The sequence below is a fragment of the Eretmochelys imbricata genome, chromosome 18 (genome assembly GCF_965152235.1).
Source record: "Eretmochelys imbricata isolate rEreImb1 chromosome 18, rEreImb1.hap1, whole genome shotgun sequence".
Classification (NCBI taxonomy): domain Eukaryota; kingdom Metazoa; phylum Chordata; order Testudines; family Cheloniidae; genus Eretmochelys; species Eretmochelys imbricata.
The window spans coordinates 15,718,593-15,740,384 of record NC_135589.1 but is presented as its reverse complement, the minus strand read 5'-3'; the positions used below and the strand labels follow the sequence as shown (position 1 = coordinate 15,740,384).

Below are 21,792 nucleotides of genomic sequence, written 5' to 3'. Positions count from 1 at the left end.
ACTTCCGATTTCTCCTGATCTTTGCTTAGCTGTCAGGAAGGGAAGAAGCTCCCTCTGTCCCTCTCCTCTGCTGAGGCTGGCACTGGGGCCTAGTGCTCGTCACCGTCATCTTCTGTGTGTGCTGGGTCCCGTTCCTGGACAACTGGTGAGTGGCGCGGGGAAGCAGCAGTACCAGAGCGGTCATGCGGGGAAGTTTGCACAGAACCTGCACACACACTATCCAGCTCCAGCCAGAACGATTGCCCCTCCCATGTATAAGGAATGAATTCCCCCACACTGTGTAGGAAAAACAAAACCAAACATCCCATTCTGGATACCAGTCCTTTAACTTTTACAGAACCTTCCACTGAAGGGCTTCAGAGTTATGATGCCCTGTGTAATGTTCAACACTGTATTGAACTGTACTAAAAATCAAAGACATTCAATTTTTTTCTTTGATGTATTTTTCTGTACTGGGATGTACAGGCCACCAAGTTATTCCCTCATGTTCAGCCTAGTTCCACAGGCCAACACATCATTGTACTTTTAACGGGTTGCAAAAGCCCTGGAGGAAGCTGAACACACAATGTTGTAGGTTTCTCCCTCCCCTCTCCCGCAAGGATTTTAAATCCACTTCTTAGCAGACTATGATAGAAAGACTGGCGGAATAGGCTAAAGGCAGGTTCTGTCCATTTGCTGGTTCTCTAGCAGTTCAATCCATCATAAAGTTACCTCACATTTGATTTCTTTTGAGTTTCATTCCAAAAACTTACAGGTAAATAACCCTGAAGTTAGTCCTCATTTTTCTGCCCCAACTCAAACGAACTTCTTCCCCAAGTGGAAAACACTGGGTAAGCATGGGCTGTGATTCGAGAAGGGAAGGAGAACACAGGCCAGTTCCTGCTGACCGTTACACCTGTGTAGCCTTATTGACTTCATGGAGAACAGATTTTTGCACAAGAATAGATTTTGGTCCCTTCTGCCTTTTCACACCTGGTATAAACAGAATCTCATTCACTGTCCTCCCCTAAACTCTGAGCACTTTAAGGGAAAAAAATAAGCAAGGTCTGCTTGATTTACACAGGCAAAGGAAACAGGAAGCTCACCCTTCATTCTACACCAGACTTCAACAAAAACCACATCTGATATAGCAAGGGTGTAACTACAGCAGTCTTGGTTGGACTGTTCTTTTGAAAGATCCTTAATGGTACTTTTAAGATGCTGATTTTCAGTGAAGTCTTTTTGTTCAGGTGGGCAGAGAACACAACAGGGAATAGCTCTGTTTTGTCAACTCCTAGTCATTCGAAAGCTGAAACTCTTAAGATTAAGTTTGTTTAATATTTGTACAGTGATTCTGAAGAGCTAACATAGTACAGAAGTGCTAAATATTATGACCGGCCAACCATCTAAAGATCTGTGTCACTCCTAGCTGTTACCTTTTTCTTACAGAAAGTTTAAAACAAACAAATGCAAACCATAGGGGGCTGGTGCACACAGAACTCATGCTTAAAAAACCTCGTGTCAGAGCTGCTGATCACACATTCCAGAATAGATAATACTTAGTCCTGCCATGAGTGCAGGGGACCGGACTAGATGACCTCTCGAGGTCCCTTTCAGTCCTATGATTCTATTATATGATTCTAATTGTGGAAGAGCTTGGTGACAGAATGGCCTGATGTGGTGAATCACTGGAGATTAACTACACAAACTGGGTATGATCCACAAATAGTATTTGGGTTTAATGTGAAAACAGTAATTCATTGTCCTCAGCCACTGCAACACTGGGATGCAGCTTTCAGAGCAGGACAGCCTAAAATACAATGCCACTCAATGTCATTTTCCCACTACTACTTCCTCTACTTCAGTGGATTTTACTCCTGAGTGGTTTTCTTTTACACAACAAAAAACCTCCCAGAGTGCAGTCAGAGTGAGATGGGGTATGTGGTGTAAAGATCATAGCTTGGGGGAAAGGGCTTGGCTTTGCACTGTGCAGAAGGAGAGCTGAGGGTAGAAGCGCAAACCTGAAAGAGGTGAGCAGGATGGGGGACGGTGCAGTGTCCACCCTCATACAGAGGAGCACCCCACTAGCTCGGAGGAAGGAGGCCCAGGAGAAGGATAGCGTCGCATCCCTCGTGCTACCTCTTACTCAGAAGTATCTATTTGAAGAATTGAGCGTTGTGAGAGTAGAATAAACTTGTTAATTTTACATAAATAAAGAATATGTAAATATGTCTGTAGAGAAATGTTTGATGACATCATCATTTTTTTTGCAATATGTCATTCTTAGGCCCTTTCCTCCCATTAGCCTTAGGCCCCCTCATAACATTAATCTGGCCCTGTCTGTGCCCTCCAACAGCTCTGCCAACAGTCCAACCCAGCAGTATCATCTACTATTCTAACAAGCCCTCCCTCCCACCACCCCCTCTGCTTTAGGAAATGGGGATTTCCAGGCAGCTGGGAAAGCCAGCTTTCCAGCTACTTAGTACCATCAGAGCTGGAGAACAGTGCTTAGATAATGCTAACGTGGTCAAGACGGAGAAGCAAAACTGTTTGATAGGCTGGGGACTAGGAGAACAGTCTCAACTTTTGATGGACTAGCAGGTGGCGCTGTCTGTTCGTACTGATGCATTGAACACAGCTACAGTACCTGGGGGCAGTTTGCAGAGTGGCCCATCCACTTTATGCCTGGCTCAAGAAACATTTCTACTTCCTACCTATCTAACTGCTTGCCCAAGGACTTATTACTGATGAAAAAATCAGTTCATTTCTTGGCGTCTCATGGTTCTGATTCCGGCGGGGAAACCCCTAACTGTGTGTGATTGTAACTCCTGGGGCATTTCAGCAACAGATGATTGAGATGTGGTTCAAAGAAAACAAAGGTTACCCATTCAGAGTCCCTAGGCAAAGAATCTTCATACATTACGGTTTCCGTTCAGAGAGCTCTCTCTCTACAATACACAATGACACCTATACAAAAGTATATGTATAGTATTTTCAAGTACATAAAAGGTTGTTACAAGGAGGAGGGAGAAAAATTGTTGTTCTTAACCTCTCAGGATAGGACAAGAAGCAATGGGCTTAAATTGCAGCAAGGGAGGTTTAGGTTGGACATTAGGAAAAACCTAACTGTCAGAGTGGTTAAGCACTGGAATAAATTGCCCAGGGAGGCTGTGGAATCTCCATCACTGGGGATATTTAAGAGCAGGTTTGACAAACACCTGTCAGGGATGGTCAAGATAATACTTAGTCCTGCCTTGAGTGCAGGGGACGGACTAGATGACTTCTCAAGATCCCTTCCAGTTCTATGATTCTATACAAGACTCTACCCTCCCTGGAAACTATCTTGACCCTAAGAGAGTGACCCCTAGAATGTCTCAAGCATATTGCGTTCAGTAGTTCTTCTCTTTTTATCAGAAGTGCCATCTCCGTCCAGCACCTGTTATTTGTCAATCCCTCAAGCCTCTCTCAAGGCAGCTTTTACTGTTTATGGAAAATACACAAAATGTCATTAACAGACTAGAAGTCTGATTAAGCTATGACCCAAAGGCAAATTTCTTAGAAACGGACACCATTTCCTGAGTTACCCGAAGCTCTCTTGGTTGTTTATGATAGGAAACAAAACGGTGGGCGGTCAGTTAACATTATAAATGACAGCCTGGACCAGTGGCTTATGGATGGAGAATTCACGCTGAGTTCTGGAAACACTGTGAGTAGCTCTTGAAACAAAAATTAAGGGCCCAATCCTTCAGCTCTTACATGAGTAATGTGAGTTGTCCCATGGTAGCCAATAGGAGCTGTGGGTACTCAGCACCTTTAAAAATCAGGTCATTGCTTTAGGCTCCTAAATATGGATGTAATATGGAAAGGGAGGTGCTGACCTCGCTTGGTTAGGTTTAAAAGCCAGTCACTAGCGAACTTGACTGCAAACAGCTAGCAGCTAACAGCGGAGATCAGCATTTCTGTGGCAGTTTGGGTTGTCCCCCATTTCTTTTTTTCTAGGAATAAGATCTAGGAAAGGAAGGCGATGGCTACTGAGGCAGCACTAGAAGTGACCTGAGGAGGGGAGAAGACAAAGAAGATGGTCAGATACAGAAGCTGCAGGATGTATTTCATCCTTGAGTGGATATCTGCGGGAAGCTACTTATGCATGAAATTCGCTTGACAGAGCTCATGGCAGAGAAGATCCAAGGATTAGAGGTGCCCCTGGAGATGATGGAATTCAGACAAGGATTCCTATAATGCAGGAGAGGAGAGAGCAGGTGACACAGACAACTTGAGACGTGCGGACACCTGCTGAACAAAAGGACCTGGAGTGTGAAATGCCAGAAGAGGAGGGTGATCCATGGAAGGACATGACTATGAGAACAAGGCAGAGGAAGAGAACCCTAGTGGTGCTTGAGTAACAGGTTTGCTGCACTGGGGTGTGAGAAGGAGAAACAGGCAGACAATGCGGTGGTGAGGAAGGAAAGAAGGGAAGCCAGTCCCTGCGGAAGAAAGTAAGAGATGATAGAGATAGCCAAGGACCAGAGCCTAAGGAAAAATGAGAATAATGTACAGGGAACTGCAAGAATGGACATAAAACAGATTCACACCAACACCAGGAAGAGACAGATCTATGTTCATGGCAGATAAATTCAAACTAGAAGAGATTCAGAGAAAAGCTACTAGGATGATCAGAGGAATGGAGGGCCTATCTTATGAGAGACAACTGGACGAGCTTGGCCTAGCCAAAAGAAGGAGATATGATTACTGTGACTCAAGGATGCTCTTGATGCCAACTGGCACAGGGCACGGGCACACAGGGGCACAGGGATCCCATGGGTTCATCAAAAGGGATGGTGTAGTTCTCTACTGGAAGCCTCTGTTGCACTGGTCATCCTAATCATCGTGAGATGTATGGACAGAGAATATGTGAGGAAGTGTGTATATATACTAAAAATATGTTTGCTAGGGCTGTAGGTAAAAGCAGGTCAGTGAAAGGTAGCGTGTCTTGAGACAAACTTCTCCCTGGTGGACCACAGGGTAGCGCGTGTCACACAATACAACGTATTACCACGCTGAGTCAAATGCTGTTGAAGTGCTGGCGGAGGCTTCAGAAGGAAAGTAGCAGGAAGAGGTAAACAGGGTGGGTGGGAGTACCCTATTTTAAGGTGACCATCAAAGGTTTGTTCTAGTATAGTTGGGGGAGCAGAAAGAAACCCTGGGCTCCTTCCAGAAAGACAAGCTGCCAGCAGGCTTGATTTTGTGAAAAGGGGATCTCGATCCATCTGGTGAAAATACTGGGGAAAGGACTCGGGATAAGCTATTTTGTAGGGGACAGGGGAATGCCTTGTTATTGTTAGTTAAGTTTAGGCTCTAGGAAGTATGGTATGATTTTGTTTTTGTGTAACCATTTGTGGCCAATATTCTTACTCACGATCACTTGAATCTCTGTTTTTAATAATAAATGTATTCTTGTTTTCTCTCTCTCTCTCTCTCTCTCTCCATATCTAAGTGTATTGTGCTCAGTAAAGTGGGGCTCCTGACTTGAATTTTGCAAGCTAGGTTACACTGTTCCTTTGGGAATAATGGATCTGAGAGTTCTGGGAGTCTTCAGTGGACCAGAGGCTGCTTGCTCCAGAGGAATGCTCGGAGGACTGAGGTCGGTGTGTGCTTATTGCTAACCTGCAGAGAGTGAGCGTGAGGCCAGTGGAAGCCTGGAAGGGAGTGCTTGTGTTGCGAGAGGCTGGTGGTTTCAGGGAGCCAATCCACAGCTAGGACGGGGGACCCCTGGGAAGTGACCCAATTACTCTCTTTAAACACATCAAGGAGGAGAGGGGAAGGGTAAACACCAGGGAGGGAGAAGAGCTATTTAAGCTAAAGGACAATGTTAGGACAGGAACAAATGGTGATAAACTGGCCCTGAACCAGGTCAGGCTGGGAATTAGAAGGTTTCTAACCATCCGAGGAGTGAGGTCCTGGGACAGCCTCCCAATAGGAGCTGTGAGGCAAACAACTTAATTAGTTTTGAGAGAGATCTGGACAAATTTTTGAGTGGGATTGTGTGATGGGGTTCCTTGTGAGGGTGTGGGGCAGGGCTGGGCAGCCCTTGGGGTCGCTTCTGATTTACATCTAAAAGCTCATGCATAGGACTTCAGCCAGCCACCTGCAGGGGTCAGGAAGGGATTCCCTCAGCTCCCCAATGTATCCCGGTTTTCTTTTTATCAATCTCCTTCCTTGGAAGCATACAGGATGGCCATGGCCGGAGAGGGGACATTGGCTGGGGAGGGCTAGGCCTCTGACATGACACCGAGGACTCTCTCTCTCTCAGACTCTTGGCTGGCTGGTTGTCACTCACATGCTCAGGGTCTAGCTGATCACCATATGTAGGGCCGGGAAGGAATTTGCCCCCAACTCAGATTGGCAGTGACCGTGTGGGGCGGGGGGGGTTTCAGCTTCCTCTGCAGCATGTGGGTGTGGGTCACTAGTCAGGATTATCCAGGTATATCACACCTGATTATTTCCAGGCTACTTCAGGGGCCTCAGGTACTGGTGCACCTCCATCTCTCCTAATCTCTGCCTGTGGAACATACTGGTCTAGTCTGCTCTGGGCTCTGATACTTTGTTCTCATTCTGGGTGCTGGGTTTCATGTGCAGGTGTTGGAAGCCCGTGCTATACGGGAGGTCAGCCTAGGTAACTGAGTGGTTCCATCTGGCCTTAAACGATATGACTCTATAACATGAATGCTCCCTTCTGCACAAGGCTTGGGCTGATGGGTTTTAGTCATCCTATTTACACAATACCTTAGGTTATTTCTCTCTCCAAGAAGCAGCAGCCAATAAATAAAGTGATCAAACCAGGAAGGATTTCTCCCCCAGGAGTCTGATCAACTGGGATTATATCCAGGAGGTTCCAACAGGCCATCGGGAACAGCAGCTAATCTGTGCACAAATGAATGAGTCCAGCCAGGGACCATACCCCACAGGGTAGGTTCAGATCGAGGACTCACAATTCAATCTTCTCAGTCTGAAGGGGTTTGGATTCAAGTTGTTTCTGGTCCATCTCTAGTTTTGCCAATGGTGGGCTCCTTCCTCCAGCATCCTTAGCCATCAGTTTGGCCCCTGTAGTCAGCGCTGTCACTGGGCGCTAGCCTTTTCCATAGGCTCCGTAGTTCTAAGGGTGCAGCGATTTCTTTGGTACCATTGGTGGTGGCTGGACAGTCACAGTGTCGAGGTTTTGCTCAGGCTGGAACAGATTGATGTCAGCAGATTAATGCCCTAACACAGCAATGCTGCTGGAAAGACTTTAAGCGCTTTTAAGATTTTAAGCATTCAGAAAAGGTGCAGCCTGTCTCAGTTCAAGTTCTCAAGGGGCTCAGAGCTTTTCTACTGTTAAAATCTTGCAGCCCAGTTCACCATCACCCTTTTGTGAACCCCAAGTATTGTGCAGAGGCAGCCGAATGTTCAGTATGTGCCATGTGTCTCCCTTTGTGCATGATCCACAGAGCATATGACTCTACGAACAGTGACTAACTAGCGGTCTCTGCCCTTTAGGTCAAGCTGTAGCGGCTTATGCTTTCTGCAGGGGAGGTGGGGAGTTCAAACCCCCAGGATTATTATATGTGATACACACTTACATTCTGATTAGGAAAAAGTATTGAGGTCCCCCATGATGAACCCTTTAGGTGGGAGGATGAGTTCCAAGGGAACTGAATGGTCACTCTGAGTGCTAACTGGTTTTGAATCATGGAGGACCCTTATTGGGGGTGGGGAGAGAAGAAGGAGTAGGAGGCAGATAAGCAGTTGTGCATAAGGTTGGGAAAGTCCCAGGGTTTGAAAAGCAGCAGCCACACCAGCCACAGAGCAAAGAAGGTGTATGGGGGTCATGTCTGACGAGGACCTTTTGTAGGTAGAAGAGGCATTTTTCGTAATCTTCAGCGGTGGAGCAGGCGACCAGGATCGGTTCCATCAGGCTTCCTGCCAAGAGAACAGTGAGGCATGTGAGAACGTTGTGGTGCAGGAATAGTCCACGTGTCCTTCTTCGTGGCCCATGTGTTATCAGCATACACTGGGAGAGGGCACAGGTATTCTAGCTGTGTGTCAGCAGGCAAAGAGTTAACCCCCCCCCAACCTGCTCAGACCTCTCACAGGTGTACGGGGTGGAGTAATGAGGCAGGGCCAGAGCAGATGGGCCAATCAGGGAACACAGAAGACCATAAAAGCCTGATAGCCAGCAGCAAGGGAAGTGCATTGGGGTGGGGGAGTGCTCCGGCCTGGGTTGGGTGAAGCCTGAGCCGAGGGGTGTGGACAGGAAAGGAGGCTAATTTTATGTAGCTAGAGTCTCTTGTAGTAGAGAAGAGGCAAGGCTCAGCTAATGACTAGGAAGAGGATTCTTCAGTGAGGCTGCTGGACCCAGACGGATCCTGTAGCCCCATTAGCTAAACAGCCTGTCCAGCCTAGTGTCCTCACCTGGGGCCACCTTACCACAGGCCTGGACTAAACAGTTACGGACGGGACAGCTGACTCCATGGCAATGCAAAAATCCTCACGGCACAATCAGTTCTCAGACCCCTCACCACGATCGTCAATCCCTGGCGTACCTGTGATTTCAAATTCCAGTCTCCCCAGGACAGCAGATTTCTCCTTTGCCTGGATCCCAGCGAGTGGGAGTTTTCCCTTCAAAGAGAAAAGGAAAGAGGAAATGCCGGCAGCGTATAGGCACAGGGTAGCATCCCTCTACATGAGCCCTCTAACGATGTTCATGCTGTACTATGTTAGAGAAGCTGCTAGTATCCAGTAGGAGCGGCAGGCTATATCTAGCTAGGCTTCGCATGTTTGTGTCCATTTAGCAAATATGGATATTTAGGACCCAGCCCTGGCCCTGTGGTTTCTTCTTGTTATTTTTGTTGCATCCAGAGCAGAAGCTGCAGCAATGTTCTTATGATTGCAGCTCCTTGGAAAGCAACTGCCTCTGTTTCTGCAGCGCTGTTGCTGCGGTGTCGGTCCCAGGGTATTCGACAAGGTGGGTGAGAAGTTGGTCCAATAAAAGATATTGGCTCACCTACCTTGTCCTGCTCTGTTTCTGTTACTCAGCAGTACAGATGCCAACCCATGTGGCGACTGCTTTGAAGTTTAGGAGCTGAAGTTCCCTTTTGCCTCCTGGGGGTTAGCTCTGAGCTAGGGCAGAAATGGAGATCAGAGGCCATTTGATACACCACCACGCTGATTTTTAAGGATTCTAACAGAGGCTTACTAGGAATTGCCAAGTCCTGGAGTCAGAGAAGAGGTGGGGGAAACGAGAAGGCGTGTGAAGTCACCGCGTGCATCTCCTCAGACTAGGATTGCCCAGTCTAGTATTAAATATCCCAAGCATGGTGGTTTCCACATCTGGGAGAAGATTCCCTCATTGTTAGGACATGTTTCCTGATATTCACTTCAAGTTTTCCTTAGCTCAGCTTCATCCCATAACTCCTCGTTATTCCTCCCTGGGCCACCCTAATCAACCCCTCTGCTTCCAACACCTGTAGGGTGGTTCTTGGATTCCCCCCTTAGCTCTCATTTAGCAATGCACTACAGGCTCAGTAAAATTCTTCCGAAGTCAATCCTCCCCCCACCCTTTCATTATTTACCTTATACGCAATGCCGGTTCTCTCTCTGTCTACGGAGAGGAAAACCAGATCTTCTGGAAACAGTACCAGCAGCCTCTCTTCAAAGTCCTGCAGAGAGAGGTACGTAGCACAGCTTGGAGACAGTGAAGTCACTAATTTGTGCTTAATAGGGCAGTCTTAGCTTGAAGGCAGAATGTGTAGTGATGTAAAATGGGTGTGGAGAGAGACCCTTGGGCCTGGTCTACGCTATGAGTTTATGTCGTAGTGTAGACATGGCCTAAATCACAGGGTCACTTTCAAGCATTCATTCATCCTAATCACACACCCCACAGCAGGTATTTTCCTTTTGTTTGCCATAGCTACAAAATATAAAATATTGGCAGGTCATCTGTCATGGAATGGTAGGCTGCATTTATTGCACTGGATAGCTCAGTGGTTTGAGCATTGGCCTGCTAAACCCAGGGTTGTGAGTTCAATCTTTGAGGGCGCCATTTAAGGATTTGGGGCAAAAATTGGGGATTGGTCCTGCTTTGAGCAGGGGGTTGAACTAGATGACCTCCTGAGGTCTCTTCTAACCCTGATATTCTATGATTATACTGTTCAGCCACTAGGTGGCATGATGTGCAAAATACCTTATTAAAGCTAGCCTTAGCCATACCTGGCAGAGCACTAAAGGATTTTATGATGAACACATCTGGTGCGTATCCGCAAGCTCTGTAGCCAGTCCATATCTGGGACAGAAATACATGACAACATCCTCTACAGTATATATGATAGAGAATACACAAGTGTCATAACCATACAGCTAAGGGTAGCCTAGAATTCCTCCTTACCAGTAAGGGGTTAAGAAGCTCAAATAACCTGGTTGGCACCTGACCAAAAGGACCAATGGGGAAAGAAGATACTTTCAAATCTTGCGGAGGGGGGAGGCTCTGTTTTGTGTGTTCTCTTGGGAAGCAGAGAAGCATCAGGTCAGAAAACTCCTTCTCCTATAAACCATCCTAAAAGTCTCTCATATTACAAAAATTGTAAGTAAAAGCCAGGCAAGGCATGTTAGATCATCTTTTGTTCTGCTTGTGAATTTTTCCTTTGCCGGAGGGAGGTTTACTCCTGTTTTTTGTAACTTTGAAACTAAGCCTAGAGGAAGTTCTGCTGTTTTTTTGAATCTTTTGTTACCCTGTAAAGTTATTTTCCATCCTGATTTTACAGAGGTGATTTTTACCTTTTTTTAAATAAAATCCTTCTTTTAAGAATCTGACTGATTTCTCTATTGTCCTAAGACCCAGGGGTTTGGGTCTGTGATCACTTTGTAACCAATTGGTTAGGATATTATTCTCAAGCCTCCCTAGGAAAGGGGGTGTAAGGGCTTGGGGGGATATTTTGAGAGAATAGGAACTCCAAGTGGTCCTTTCCCTGATCCTTTGTTAAATCACTTGGTGGTGGCAGAGTACCCTCCAAGGGCAAAGAATTTGTGCCTTGGGAAAGTTTTAACCTAAGCTGGTAGAAATAAGCTTAGGGGGTCTTTCATCCGGGTCCCCACATCTGTACCCTAGAGTTCAGAGGGGGGAGGGAATCCTAACAACAAGGCATTTAAATGCTTATGAAACTGACCAGTTTAGAATCTGTGTTGTCATTTCCTCCGTCACAGATAGCTGCATGTAAATGCAGTGTGTCTGTGTGTTTGTGTAGGTATGTACCTAACACTACATCACAGTTACAGAGGTATTTGGTACCTTACGAGGGATATTTTACATATACATAAATCATCTATGCTTGTCTCTTTGGTACTGTGGGATCCTTTTTCACTAGCCTATTTGGCTGACATTTGCTTTCCTTTAGATTGCTTATGGAATAATGTTGCACAAGCCAAAGTCATTGATGATTCATTTAGGGTTTCCCAGCCCATGAGAATTCTTGAGATTTAGAAAAGTTCTGCCATTTTAAATTGGGAAGAAACATTGTAATCTCAAAATTTCTTGTGAACCAACAAACAGTGACAAAATTCCAGTTTGGGTTAATTTTGTTTTGACCATTTTGAAGTGTTTTATTTTATTTTTCACATTTCCACCCTTCTAAATTTTGTTTTACTCTAAATTTACTAAAATTTTGAAATGAAAAAGTCATCTAGCCTCAAAAACCCCCAACACTTCTCATTTCAGAAATGTATGTTTCTCAAACAGTTTTGGTTTTGAGGTATCGGCATTTTATGATGAAAAACTGGTAGGCTGAAAAATTCCTGACCAGCTGTAGTTTCCATATGCACTCATCTAGCTAGGACCCCAGGCTATCTTAGTCCAGTGACTCCATGTGAACCCAAGCTCCAGTTGCTTCCAGTCCTTCTAAGGTGATCCACATGTTCTAGAGCAATAGATGCTGTACATTACCCCCATGCTGGCATAAGCCACCTGCACCATGGCCAGGTAGTGTATCCGTCCTAGGTGCTGGATGGGTTTCCCCTCCCACTTCAGAATGGTGGTGTAAACCAGATGCTTCATCAGCTTCCGTTTCTTCCACTGCTCATCACATGGAACCTTTCCGAGACAGATCAGAATGCAACACAGAAGGGAATAAAAATAGAAGTGTTAGCAGCTTGAAGGTGTTAGATGAATGTTGCACTTGTTATGGTATTAGCATAGGACTTAAGAGAGCTGAGCTCGAGTCCCTTCTCTGCCCCAGACTTCCTGTGTGACCTTGGGCAAGTCACGCAGCCACTCTGTGTCTCAGTTTCCCATCTGTGAAACGGGGATATTAGCACTGCTTTGCCTCACGGGGATGTTGTGAGGCTAAAGATATTACAGATTGTGAAGTGCTTAGATACTACAGGAATGGGGTCCATATGGATAAATTTGCATCTGAAGCTAAACTTCCCCCAGGTTTGGGAGGGAACATTTCGTGTGATGTGAGGTTCTGTTTTGGGCCAGTTATAGAAATGGGCCTGATCCAAATGAGAATTTTCCCAAAAATTCAAAGCGCTTTGGGCCCGGAGTTCTGATGCAGGCCTGTCTCTAAATGGCATAAGAATAAGCCTGAACACCCCTCCCTCGTTGGGAGATTCGAGAAAAAGATTTAGTCAAAACCTTTCCCACCAACCAACCACCCTGGCCCAGTCTTTCCCCATCCCTGAGATTTTTACACACTCCAGGTTGTTCAGTCCCCCGTGTAGTCTGTAAGCCCTACTGCACAGCTACGTTTTAGCACATAGGAGCAGTGGGGACAATCAAGTGGTGCCTTGGTCTTGCTGCACTGGTGTGGAAAGGGAGACTTAGTGATGGACAGGTTGGGTTGCTGGAAGGGGGATGAGCTGGTAAGGGAGTTACACATTGGTTAGGTGGGCTTACCCCATATCACACAATAAAGGTCTAATCTATATCTAGTGGATCATTGATTAGCAAAGAATTTTAAGATCTGAACACCCTGTTGTTGTATTTTGGGGGTGTTTAGGGAAAATAAGGAAAGTCCCTGTCACCGTAATAGGACTGCTAGGTTTGTTATTGCTTAAAAAGGGGAATAAGATCTAAGAACTCGGAGTGAGCAGTGGGTTTGTCGGCTTTCCTTGGGTTTGTGAGGTAACCTGTGGGCCTGGTTGAACAGGTCCTGAAACATCCTCACACTAAGTGGGTGCTTGGAAGAAGAGGACCCTTATTTGAACGTTCAGGTGATCAGGCTTGAGAGAGGAGTGAGGGACTAGGCTGGGTCTGGGCTTACCTGAACTTTTCCTAATTAGAAACATGAAGACAGAATTTGAAGGGGAGGACTGGATGAAAAGCCTTAAGAATATTCACTGCGTTAAAATATGTCACCCCGCAGTAGCATCCAAATGCATGACTCTTCTCAACTTCAGTGTACGCCTGTCCTCTGGTAGCACTTCATGGCATTGTGTTGTGTCTTATGAGACTCTGTATGGTACAGGCCAGTAGACACTTCAGACCAAATCTTCCTTTTTGGGACAGTAACTAATGGGAAGGTTAAATGTCTGGGCTGACTAACTATTTCCCTGTGGTCAGTCAGTCACAGCCCCCTTCTGTGCCTCAGAAAACCAGTCGTTCTGCTGAATGTGTCTCAGCCAGTTAGAAAAACTAAATGCCAGCGGTATGAAAGTTCATAGTGTGTTTAGCAAGACTTGCTCTCCACAGCCTATGATGGATGTGTGGTATCCTCAGGGTGTACACTGGCTTTGAGGAAGGGGTCACATCTCCCTCTAGAGTCTGCCCCCAGCCACTAAAACAGGTTGTTAATTGTCAGTTCAGATAGCACAGGGTTGTGCTTGGGGTGGCAGGGCTCGCTGCAGCTGATGGGCCTGGGGTCTATCGCTCTGATATTTTGTTTCTGGCCTCGGTGAGTCATACCCCCACCTGGGAGTGCACAGAGGACTTCAGTCTCTCCGCACTCAGGAGCCACTAACATTTCTTGCCCCCATCCCATTCACTCCGCATCTACTCTGGGCTCTACCCACCACCTCTAGCAGGGCAGCCTCACCAGGAAAGGAATGATATTGCTGGGGTGGGCTGGATAGTGAGCATTTGACATCTTGATGTGCCTCTGGATGCTGAGAACCCAGATGTGGAATTCAGCTGGACTCAGGCATGAGATGATCCTGGATTCTATCATGGGCCCTATGGAAGGAAACACACAGCTCTGGCATGCCAGGAAGAAGACAGAACTGCCTCTGAGTCTGATGGGTGAATTCCTCCCAACACCCCAAGACTTCACAAGCTGGTAGCCAGCCTTGCAGACACCTCCTTTGGGACCAGTTCTATTCCGGATGCTGAGACAAGCTCATCCCCGTCTTGTGGTCCATGATGGTGGGTTCTGGGCTAGTCCCCATCAGAACTAGACAATTGTCCTGCTCAGCTTGAAAAGACACTGGCCTCTAACAGGTGGGCTCAGCACTTTGAGGGAGCAGATTCAGGAGGATCTATCATTTAGGGTGACTTTAGCACAAGGGTCACAGTTAACAGTGAAGCTTTGCTGGCTTGAGAATCAGTGGCTGCTGCATTTACATGTGAAGACTGGGAATTTCAATGCCCCTAGCCCTGCCTGGGCCTTAGCCCCATTGCATGTGGTCAGCATGGGCTCCCCTGTTCACAGGAATAGGGATGAGGTGGTGCCTGGAATGAACACAGAGGAACAAGGGGCCCTCTTTCCCTGGTCATCACAAGAGGATCTTCCATCTGTTTAAGCCTTTCACGGGCGTCTAGAGAGAAGGCTTACCAGTCATTTCAAACATGCAGCCAGTGTCACTCGGCACATCCCTCACACTCATCCCCGCGAGCGGAAGCAGGCCCTGCAGCAATGGGGAATTACTGTTAGAAAGCAATCATTGTGACTCCCTCCTCTCTGCCCTCTCTCAGTCACACACTCTCCCATAACACTAGACTCTACTTCCCCCACATCCAGTGTTTCCCTGCCTCCTGAAAGCTGGTCCCTCACTTCAGAAAAATTAAATGCCACGTGGGCCCAGCTCTTTCAAGGGAGGCAGCATCACCTAGCTGCTAGAGCACTGGACTGGAACTCAGGAGACATGGGTTCGATTTCTGGCTCTGCCGGTGGCCTTGGGCAAGTCATTGCTCTGCTCTGTGCCTCAGTTTCCCCATCTGTAAAATGGAGATAATGATACTGATGTCCTTTGTAAAGGATCTGTGGATGAACTCTAGCTCTGCTTTGAGATCTAGGGATGGAAAGTGACTCGAAGAGTGGGTATTGCTATTATTCAACACTACCATGTGGTGTTAAAGGGCTCCCCATGCTAATTCATATGCCTACTGTGCGCCTCCCCCCCATCACCCTGCCAGGGTGGCACACCCCAAGCTTTGGGCCATATGCCCTACTCTTTGATTTGGCTGCTGTAACTCATAATTCTATACATCTGTGATTCCTTCTCTCCCTTCTGTTGTCTGTTCCCTCATCATCATGACCTGATGATGGTCAGGCCTGGACTCCCTCTGATTTCCTCTGCTTTGAAGTCCCACAGATTGGGACACTCCTTTTGTAGCTAGAGAGTTTTCTAGTTGAGCCCCTGTTCTGATATTTAGTTACTGTATTTGTGCCACAGACGTTCAGCAAAGGGATAGCTTGGTGCCTTGATGGATGAAGCCCAGTGCTCCAACGAACAGGGGCTCTACACTGTACAAAGGGAACCCGGTGTTTTACCTGGTAGATAAACATCTTCTTCATGTGATCCACTGATAGAATCAACAGCTGGAAGGGGAACAGCACAATGTACTGTTCAGACATCTCCTGTGGAAATAAGGTTTTATTATCATCATTGTCCTAAAATGTTAAGACAAATTTAAAATAAAATATGATCGAGATTAAATTTCCCCAAGCTCCTTGCTTTACCCGTTCTGCATCACTGCAGTATTTCATATATCTATACGTGCTCCCAGTTCCAATAGGTCAGATTGTTTAAGGGCCGTAGAAGGGAGCTATGAGTTGTGCTGTGTAATGTAGCAGATGGCCCAGGGTGAGCCAAAAGTCAAGCAACTTGCTCCTATGAATACATTGCCATTCTATAGCACCTTTCCTCTGAGGATCTCAAACACGAATGAATTAAGCACAACGCTGCTGTGAGACAAGGAGTTTAGATATTATTTATCCCCTTTTTAGCTGCCTCTGTCCGCCTTAACTTCCCTGAGAGCTCCCGGGTAGACATGACCTGAGATATCAGGCTGGCTTTTTTCAGCTGGAATTCATTCAGTTGTGATCCCATGCAGATCTTACAGAGAGACAATTTATTTGTCATGTTATTGGAGACAATAACAAGGGGGAAACCCTACGGTTGGTCTGGAAATGTTTTTTTATTCCTGAAACAATGAAATCCAAAGTCTTTTTTTTTTTTTTGTGCCAGAAAACTAGATAAAAAACATATATATTTTTTGATTTTTCATTAAAACATCTCAAAATTCTTTGAACATGGATATTTCCATTTAAACAAACAAAATGTCATCAACACAACATTTTGAATGAAAAATGTCAACCAGTTCTAAGAAGCTTATGTGAGACCTGTCCACCTTTAGCTGACCTTGGTGGAAAAAGCTGAATTTTTTACCTTTTGCTAGCGGTCCCAAATTCCCTCCTAGCAAAGTATGGCTCCAATTCTGCAGTGGGGTTTATAGATTCCAAAACCAGAAGGGACTATGGTGATCATGTAGTCTGACCTCATGTATGAAACAGGACAGAGAACTTCCTCAAAATAAGTCCCAGAGTGTATCCTTTAGAAAAACATCCAATCTTGATTTAAAGATGGTCAGTGATGGAGAATCCACCATGACCATTGGTAAATTATTCCAGTGGTTAATAACCCTCGCTGTTAAAAATGTACCTTATTTTCTGTCAGAATTTGTCTAGCTACAACTTCCAGACATTGGATTGTGTTATAACTTTGTCTGCTAGATTGAAGAGCTCGTGATTAAATATTTGTTCCCCATGTAGGTACTTATAGATTGTCATCAAGTCACCCCTTAACCTTCTCTTTTTTAAGATAAATAGATTGAGCTCTTTGAGTTTGTCACTATAAGGCAAGTTTTCTAGTCCTTTACTCATTCTCATGGCTCTTCTCTGAACCCTCTCCTATTTATCATCATCCTTCTTGAATTGTAGTCACCAAAACGGGACACAGGATTCCAGCAACAGTCGCACCAGTGCCAAATATAGAGGTGAAATAACCTCTTTTCTCTTACTTGAGATTCCCCTGCTTAGGCATCCCAGGATCCCATTAGCTCTTTTGGCCACAGCATTGCATTGGAAGTTCATGTTCAGTTGACTATCCACCATGACACCTAAATCTTTTTCAGAGTCACTGCTGCTCAGGATAGAGTCCCCCATTCTGTAAGTATGGCCGACATTCTTTGTTTCCAGATATATACATTTATATTTAGCCATATTAAAATGCATATTATTTGCTGGCCCCACTTTACCATGTGATCTGGATCACTCTAAATCAGTGACCTGTGCTCTTCATTTTTTACCACTTCCCCAATTTTTGTGTCATCTGCATACTATATCAGTGTTAATTTTATGTTTTATTCCAGGTCACTGATAAATAATGATAAATAGCGTAGGGCCAAGAACCTAGCCCTGTGGGTCCCCACTAAAAACAGACCTGCACAATGACAATTCCCCATTTATAATTACATTTTCAGATCTATCAGTTAGTCAGTTTTTAATCCATTTAATGTGGGCCATGTTAATTTTATATGGTTCTAGATTTTTCATCACAAGGTCTTGCAGTACAAGGTCAAATGCCTTGCAGGAGTCTAAGTATATTACATCAACATAATACTTTCATCAACCAAACTTGTAAGCTTATAAAAAAAAAAAATATCAAGTTAATTTGACAGGATCTGTTTTCCACAATAACATGATAGCAGATCCTGTTGTGGGCCCGAGGACCAAATTACCCCAGTCTTTCTCCTCCTACCATTTAAAAATACATTGCTTTCCCCTCCCTTCCCCCTGTGCATTTGGGAAATCCCTTGCTAAAGAGACAGAAGGTGCAGATAGGATGAGATGGTTACCTCCATGTGACAGCTGCGCATAAGAACCAGCGAGGACCATACTATTTCCCCAAGAGAGTGGATGCTCTTCCCTTCCCAGCCAGTGATGGGCTGTGTGAATAGGAAGTTCCTTAGTTCCTCCTGTGTTCTCCCCCACAACACTTCTGCCTGGAAGCAAAAACAATATCTCTTTATTAGCCTGGTGGGAAGTATCCTGAAACACATATGGAAACAGCAGGTGGAACCCATGGAATCTAGGTGCAAACTCTTTGACATTGCTCAGGTGTTTGGATGTAAGGTTCAGAGCAGAAGGGATGGTCTTGGATTGAACTGAGACTCAGGAGACCTGGATTCAGCTCCCAGCGCTTGCCATTCATCTACTGTGAGATGTCTCTGTGTACAATGGGGTGAAGAGCATTGTGAGGTGCTCCTGGGGACAGCGCCCAGCATCTGACCCTGTCTGTGGCCTCTAGGAGCTACCCTGACACAAATCATAATGGCGTTAGACTCACCTCTGGGTTCAGCTCTCTGATCCTCCCCTGAAAATCTTCCTCTTCAGCTAGCCTCAGGTTCTATAAGAAACAATGTGTGGATTCGTATGACTGTGTAAAACTGGAGGGGAAAAGTCCTCCCCACACCCTGAGATAGTGAGAACCGTTCATCGCTGTTTGGGGCTCAGGGCTTATCCATGTAATGGTGTCAGGCACCTTACTGGAGTGGAAAAGCCTAAGTGGTGATGATGACACCATGCCCCCTTGAAATAAACAGGCCCGGACTCTCCTACCTGACTCTAGGTGTGACTCTTGGCTTGTGAGGTTCTGCTTATACTCACACCTCCTGTCTCTGTCGTGGTCACGGGGTCCCTGAGATGGAGGGAGCCTTCACTCTGAGGTTCTGAAATGGACCATTTTCTGTCGTGGGAGAGGAAGGGATGGGAAACGGAAGATGAATAGGAGAGGTTCCTTTATTCACTTATCCTATGGGGTTTCGCTAGGTTGTGACACGGACAGAACCATTAATGTCATGTTCAGGCAGGAGACTCAGTTCTGACATGGGCATTTCAGCTTTTAACTGCTTGATTGCTAGGAGTATTCCAGCGGGCTCTAGCTGGAAGGTAACCTCTGTGTATCCAGCAAGGCCACCTGGCCCCTTCCGAACGCCCAGATTCAAAGACACACTGCCTACCTGCTGCCACCTATTTCCAGCAGCTCCATCTCATCCTGGCATGCCCCTGCCGACGCAGCTCGCCGGGCGCTCATGCTACAGCACCCCATCTCTTCTCACCAGCTCCCCCAGGCCAGCCACCTGCCCTCAGCCGCTTCAGCCCCCGGGGTCAAGTCCGAAATCGCAGGCTGACGTGCCGACCTTGTCCCTAACAAACGGTCCGTAAGCATGAGGAGACAGCGCAGATGGCGGGAGGAGAGAGGGCTGTGCCCATCCGCTTACTTGCTCATTAAGAATATGCTTGGGGTAGAGGCAGCAGCATCTGAGATGTAAAAGTGTTTCCTGTTGGTCTGAAAACCTTTCCTCTCCCATCCCCCAGCGTCACAGCTTCCGGCTAAAGAAATTGAGGGGGGAGATAAGCAAATGTGACAGTTTGACTGTAAAACCCAACCAAAATAAAGGATGAAAGCGACCTTTAATACACAGCCGGAGGATGCCGAGCACAGCAGCCCCAGCAGCGTGGCAAGCCTGGGGGTACAACTAGGAATCACGTGATGAAAGGGAGGATCTGGGGACAATTTCCAACTAGCGAGGCTGTGGCAGGGTGCTAGGAACCAACAACTGAGCCAACTGCTCATGTAAACACCAATTATTCCCCGACCACCACCCGCCCGCCCAGGTGGCCCTGACTATGCCTAATTAGTGCATCAGAATGGGCTGGGGGAGGACTAAAGAACTAATTAGCCCACTAGCGCAGAGGGTAGAAGAAGGCATGGGAAGGAGGTGCTGGCAAACAGAGGCAGAACCAAGATGGATCTCTGGGTGGAGAGATCTCTTCCCTCTCCTCTCCTCAGCAAAGGGCTGAAAAGCAACTGGTACAGTTGATGTATGGATGAGTAAGGTGGTGGGACAAGCCATGTAAGTAAATTCTAGGGCGGGTGTTTAGCCATGGAAGGGCTCTGAACAGTCTGTGTAGACAGCGCAGACGATGGGAATGGGACATTGCTCTGCCACAGGGCTTGGTATGGAAGCGTCTCCCTAGAGGAGTGTGGGAGACTATTTAAAACTGGACTGAGAATGGGGCTGTGCAGGGCCAGGGTGGGTGGGGAAGATGGGCCTGAATATTGGCCCTTTTCCTCTTTGTATTTCTGGGATTCTATACAACGAAGGGTTTGGTTTTATTTGAATGCTGGCCAGTCAGATAGTGACTCTCCTAGTACCTGAGGGATTGGTGGGCAATGCAAGAGGGGGCTCTTTCAAGACAGTGAAGGGAGAGGAAGAGGAAAGGGAAAGAGGAGCTGCTGAAGGAAGGGGGAAAAGGAGAGAGAATCATAGAAGATTTGGGTTGGACAAAACCTCAGGAGGTTATCTAGTCCAACCCCCTGCTCAAAGCAGGACCAGCCCCAACTAAATCATCCCAGCCAGGGCTTTGTCAATCCGGGCCTTAATAACCTCGAAGGATGGAGATTCCACCACCTCCCTAGGTAGAGATGGGAACTGAACTGACTTGATCCTTGTCCTCCCTCTTGGGATACTGAGGATGAACCATTGGGCTCAGGGTTCTAAGCAGGGTTCTAAGCAGAGCTGTGAAGTTCTTACCCAAATCTGAACATCCTCAATGCTCAGGAGTGCGAGGATCTGGGATTTGGTTTGGCCCATTTTAGAGGCAGAGAGTCAGCTGTAAAATTTGGACCTGGATCTGAACGTCCCCAAAGTTTGGGGGATCTTAGGAGAGGAGCTGGGTTTTGGTCAGGGTTCACTGGCAGCCGGAGCAGTAATCTACTTTGTTAGATGTACCTCATGTCCTGCATCTCATGGACATGAAAGGGTTAACACATATGGGGGGTGGTTTTGGTTTTTTTTAATGCACAGGCACAAACAGAACTGAAAGGGCTGGAAGCAGCTGTGGAGGGCTGTCTAGTGATGCTCTGAGGTGGGGTGTCACCATCCCACAGAGCAGCAAACTGTATGTCTGACTCCTCCCCACTCTCTGAAAACAGCACCCGGTGCTCGCTGCTGAGTTTCACAACACTTCCTGCATGAGAAATGTTCCCCTGCGGCTGACTGGAGCGTCAAGCGTCGCTGGGTGGGCCAAGGGTGCACACAGTCCCTTTATAACAGCCTTATGCCAGAGAAACTGAAGAACCCTGCAGTGTACAGTGACATTGCTGCAGTATGTGGAATCAGGACTGCTCTGATTTGCATTAATTAGTCCAGTGGTATTCACTGGGGAAGATCAGTCTATACTCAGCCCTCACCGCCAGCAAAACTGAGAGTTTGGTTCCAGATCAAGGCTGGGGTGAAGGTTGGGAACTGAAGGAGGTGAAATCTCATGAGCTGAAGCCATGTGAGCTGGTTGGTTTTAGCAAGATTTCTGCCATCTTGGGCCAAAATCTCATGGGAAAAGCCTCTTCTTCCAAGAGTTTGGCTTCATCCAAATCAGAACCAGAAGGCAGGTTGCTTCTGGTTTAGGATCCAACCTTGGATGGGGATCTCCAAATCCAATAGCCCTCAGTCTCTACATTCAAAGGAGCTCAGGTCCCCAGTTTTAGGTGTTTTGCCTACCT

At 46.5% G+C, this 21,792-nt stretch overlaps 2 protein-coding genes across 2 annotated transcripts; both read right to left on the bottom strand.

The window, feature by feature from the left end:
• Positions 1-1,421: 1,421 nt before the first annotated feature.
• LOC144276981 (rho guanine nucleotide exchange factor 7-like) lies at positions 1,422-14,165 on the bottom strand. Its single transcript, XM_077837457.1, has 6 exons — positions 14,043-14,165; positions 11,951-12,097; positions 9,588-9,674; positions 8,559-8,634; positions 7,859-7,935; positions 1,422-7,204 (listed from the first exon to the last, which is right to left on the bottom strand). Exons 1-6 carry the CDS (start codon positions 14,091-14,093, stop codon positions 7,133-7,135), a joined length of 510 nt encoding a protein of 169 aa, XP_077693583.1. The 5' UTR covers positions 14,094-14,165; the 3' UTR covers positions 1,422-7,132.
• A 595-nt stretch (positions 14,166-14,760) lies between these two features.
• LOC144277065 (rho guanine nucleotide exchange factor 6-like) lies at positions 14,761-19,495 on the bottom strand. Its single transcript, XM_077837588.1, has 6 exons — positions 19,247-19,495; positions 18,894-18,972; positions 18,574-18,633; positions 18,083-18,229; positions 15,717-15,803; positions 14,761-14,850 (listed from the first exon to the last, which is right to left on the bottom strand). The coding sequence occupies exons 1-6, from the start codon at positions 19,333-19,335 to the stop codon at positions 14,761-14,763; spliced, it is 552 nt and encodes a 183-aa protein (XP_077693714.1). The 5' UTR covers positions 19,336-19,495.
• Between the last annotated feature and the right edge of the window lie 2,297 nt (positions 19,496-21,792).

What these genes read in the sequence shown, in the direction of transcription:
- LOC144276981 (XM_077837457.1), bottom strand. Translation starts at nt 14,093, where the DNA reads ATGTCAAATGCTCACTATCCAGCCCACCCCAGCAATATCATTCCTTTC. An exon ending in ACTGGAATTTGAAATCACAG is followed by an intron (nt 7,936 to 8,558) that starts GTACGCCAGGGA and finishes TTCTCTTGGCAG; the next exon opens with GAAGCCTGATGGAACCGATC. An exon ending in GCCTCTTCTACCTACAAAAG is followed by an intron (nt 7,205 to 7,858) that starts GTCCTCGTCAGA and finishes AATCTGTTCCAG; the next exon opens with CCTGAGCAAAACCTCGACAC.
- LOC144277065 (XM_077837588.1), bottom strand. Translation starts at nt 19,335, where the DNA reads ATGGGGTGCTGTAGCATGAGCGCCCGGCGAGCTGCGTCGGCAGGGGCA. An exon ending in CCACGACAGAGACAGGAGGT is followed by an intron (nt 18,634 to 18,893) that starts GTGAGTATAAGC and finishes TGTTTCTTATAG; the next exon opens with AACCTGAGGCTAGCTGAAGA. An exon ending in AGAAGATGTTTATCTACCAG is followed by an intron (nt 14,851 to 15,716) that starts GTAAAACACCGG and finishes CCATTGCTGCAG; the next exon opens with GGCCTGCTTCCGCTCGCGGG.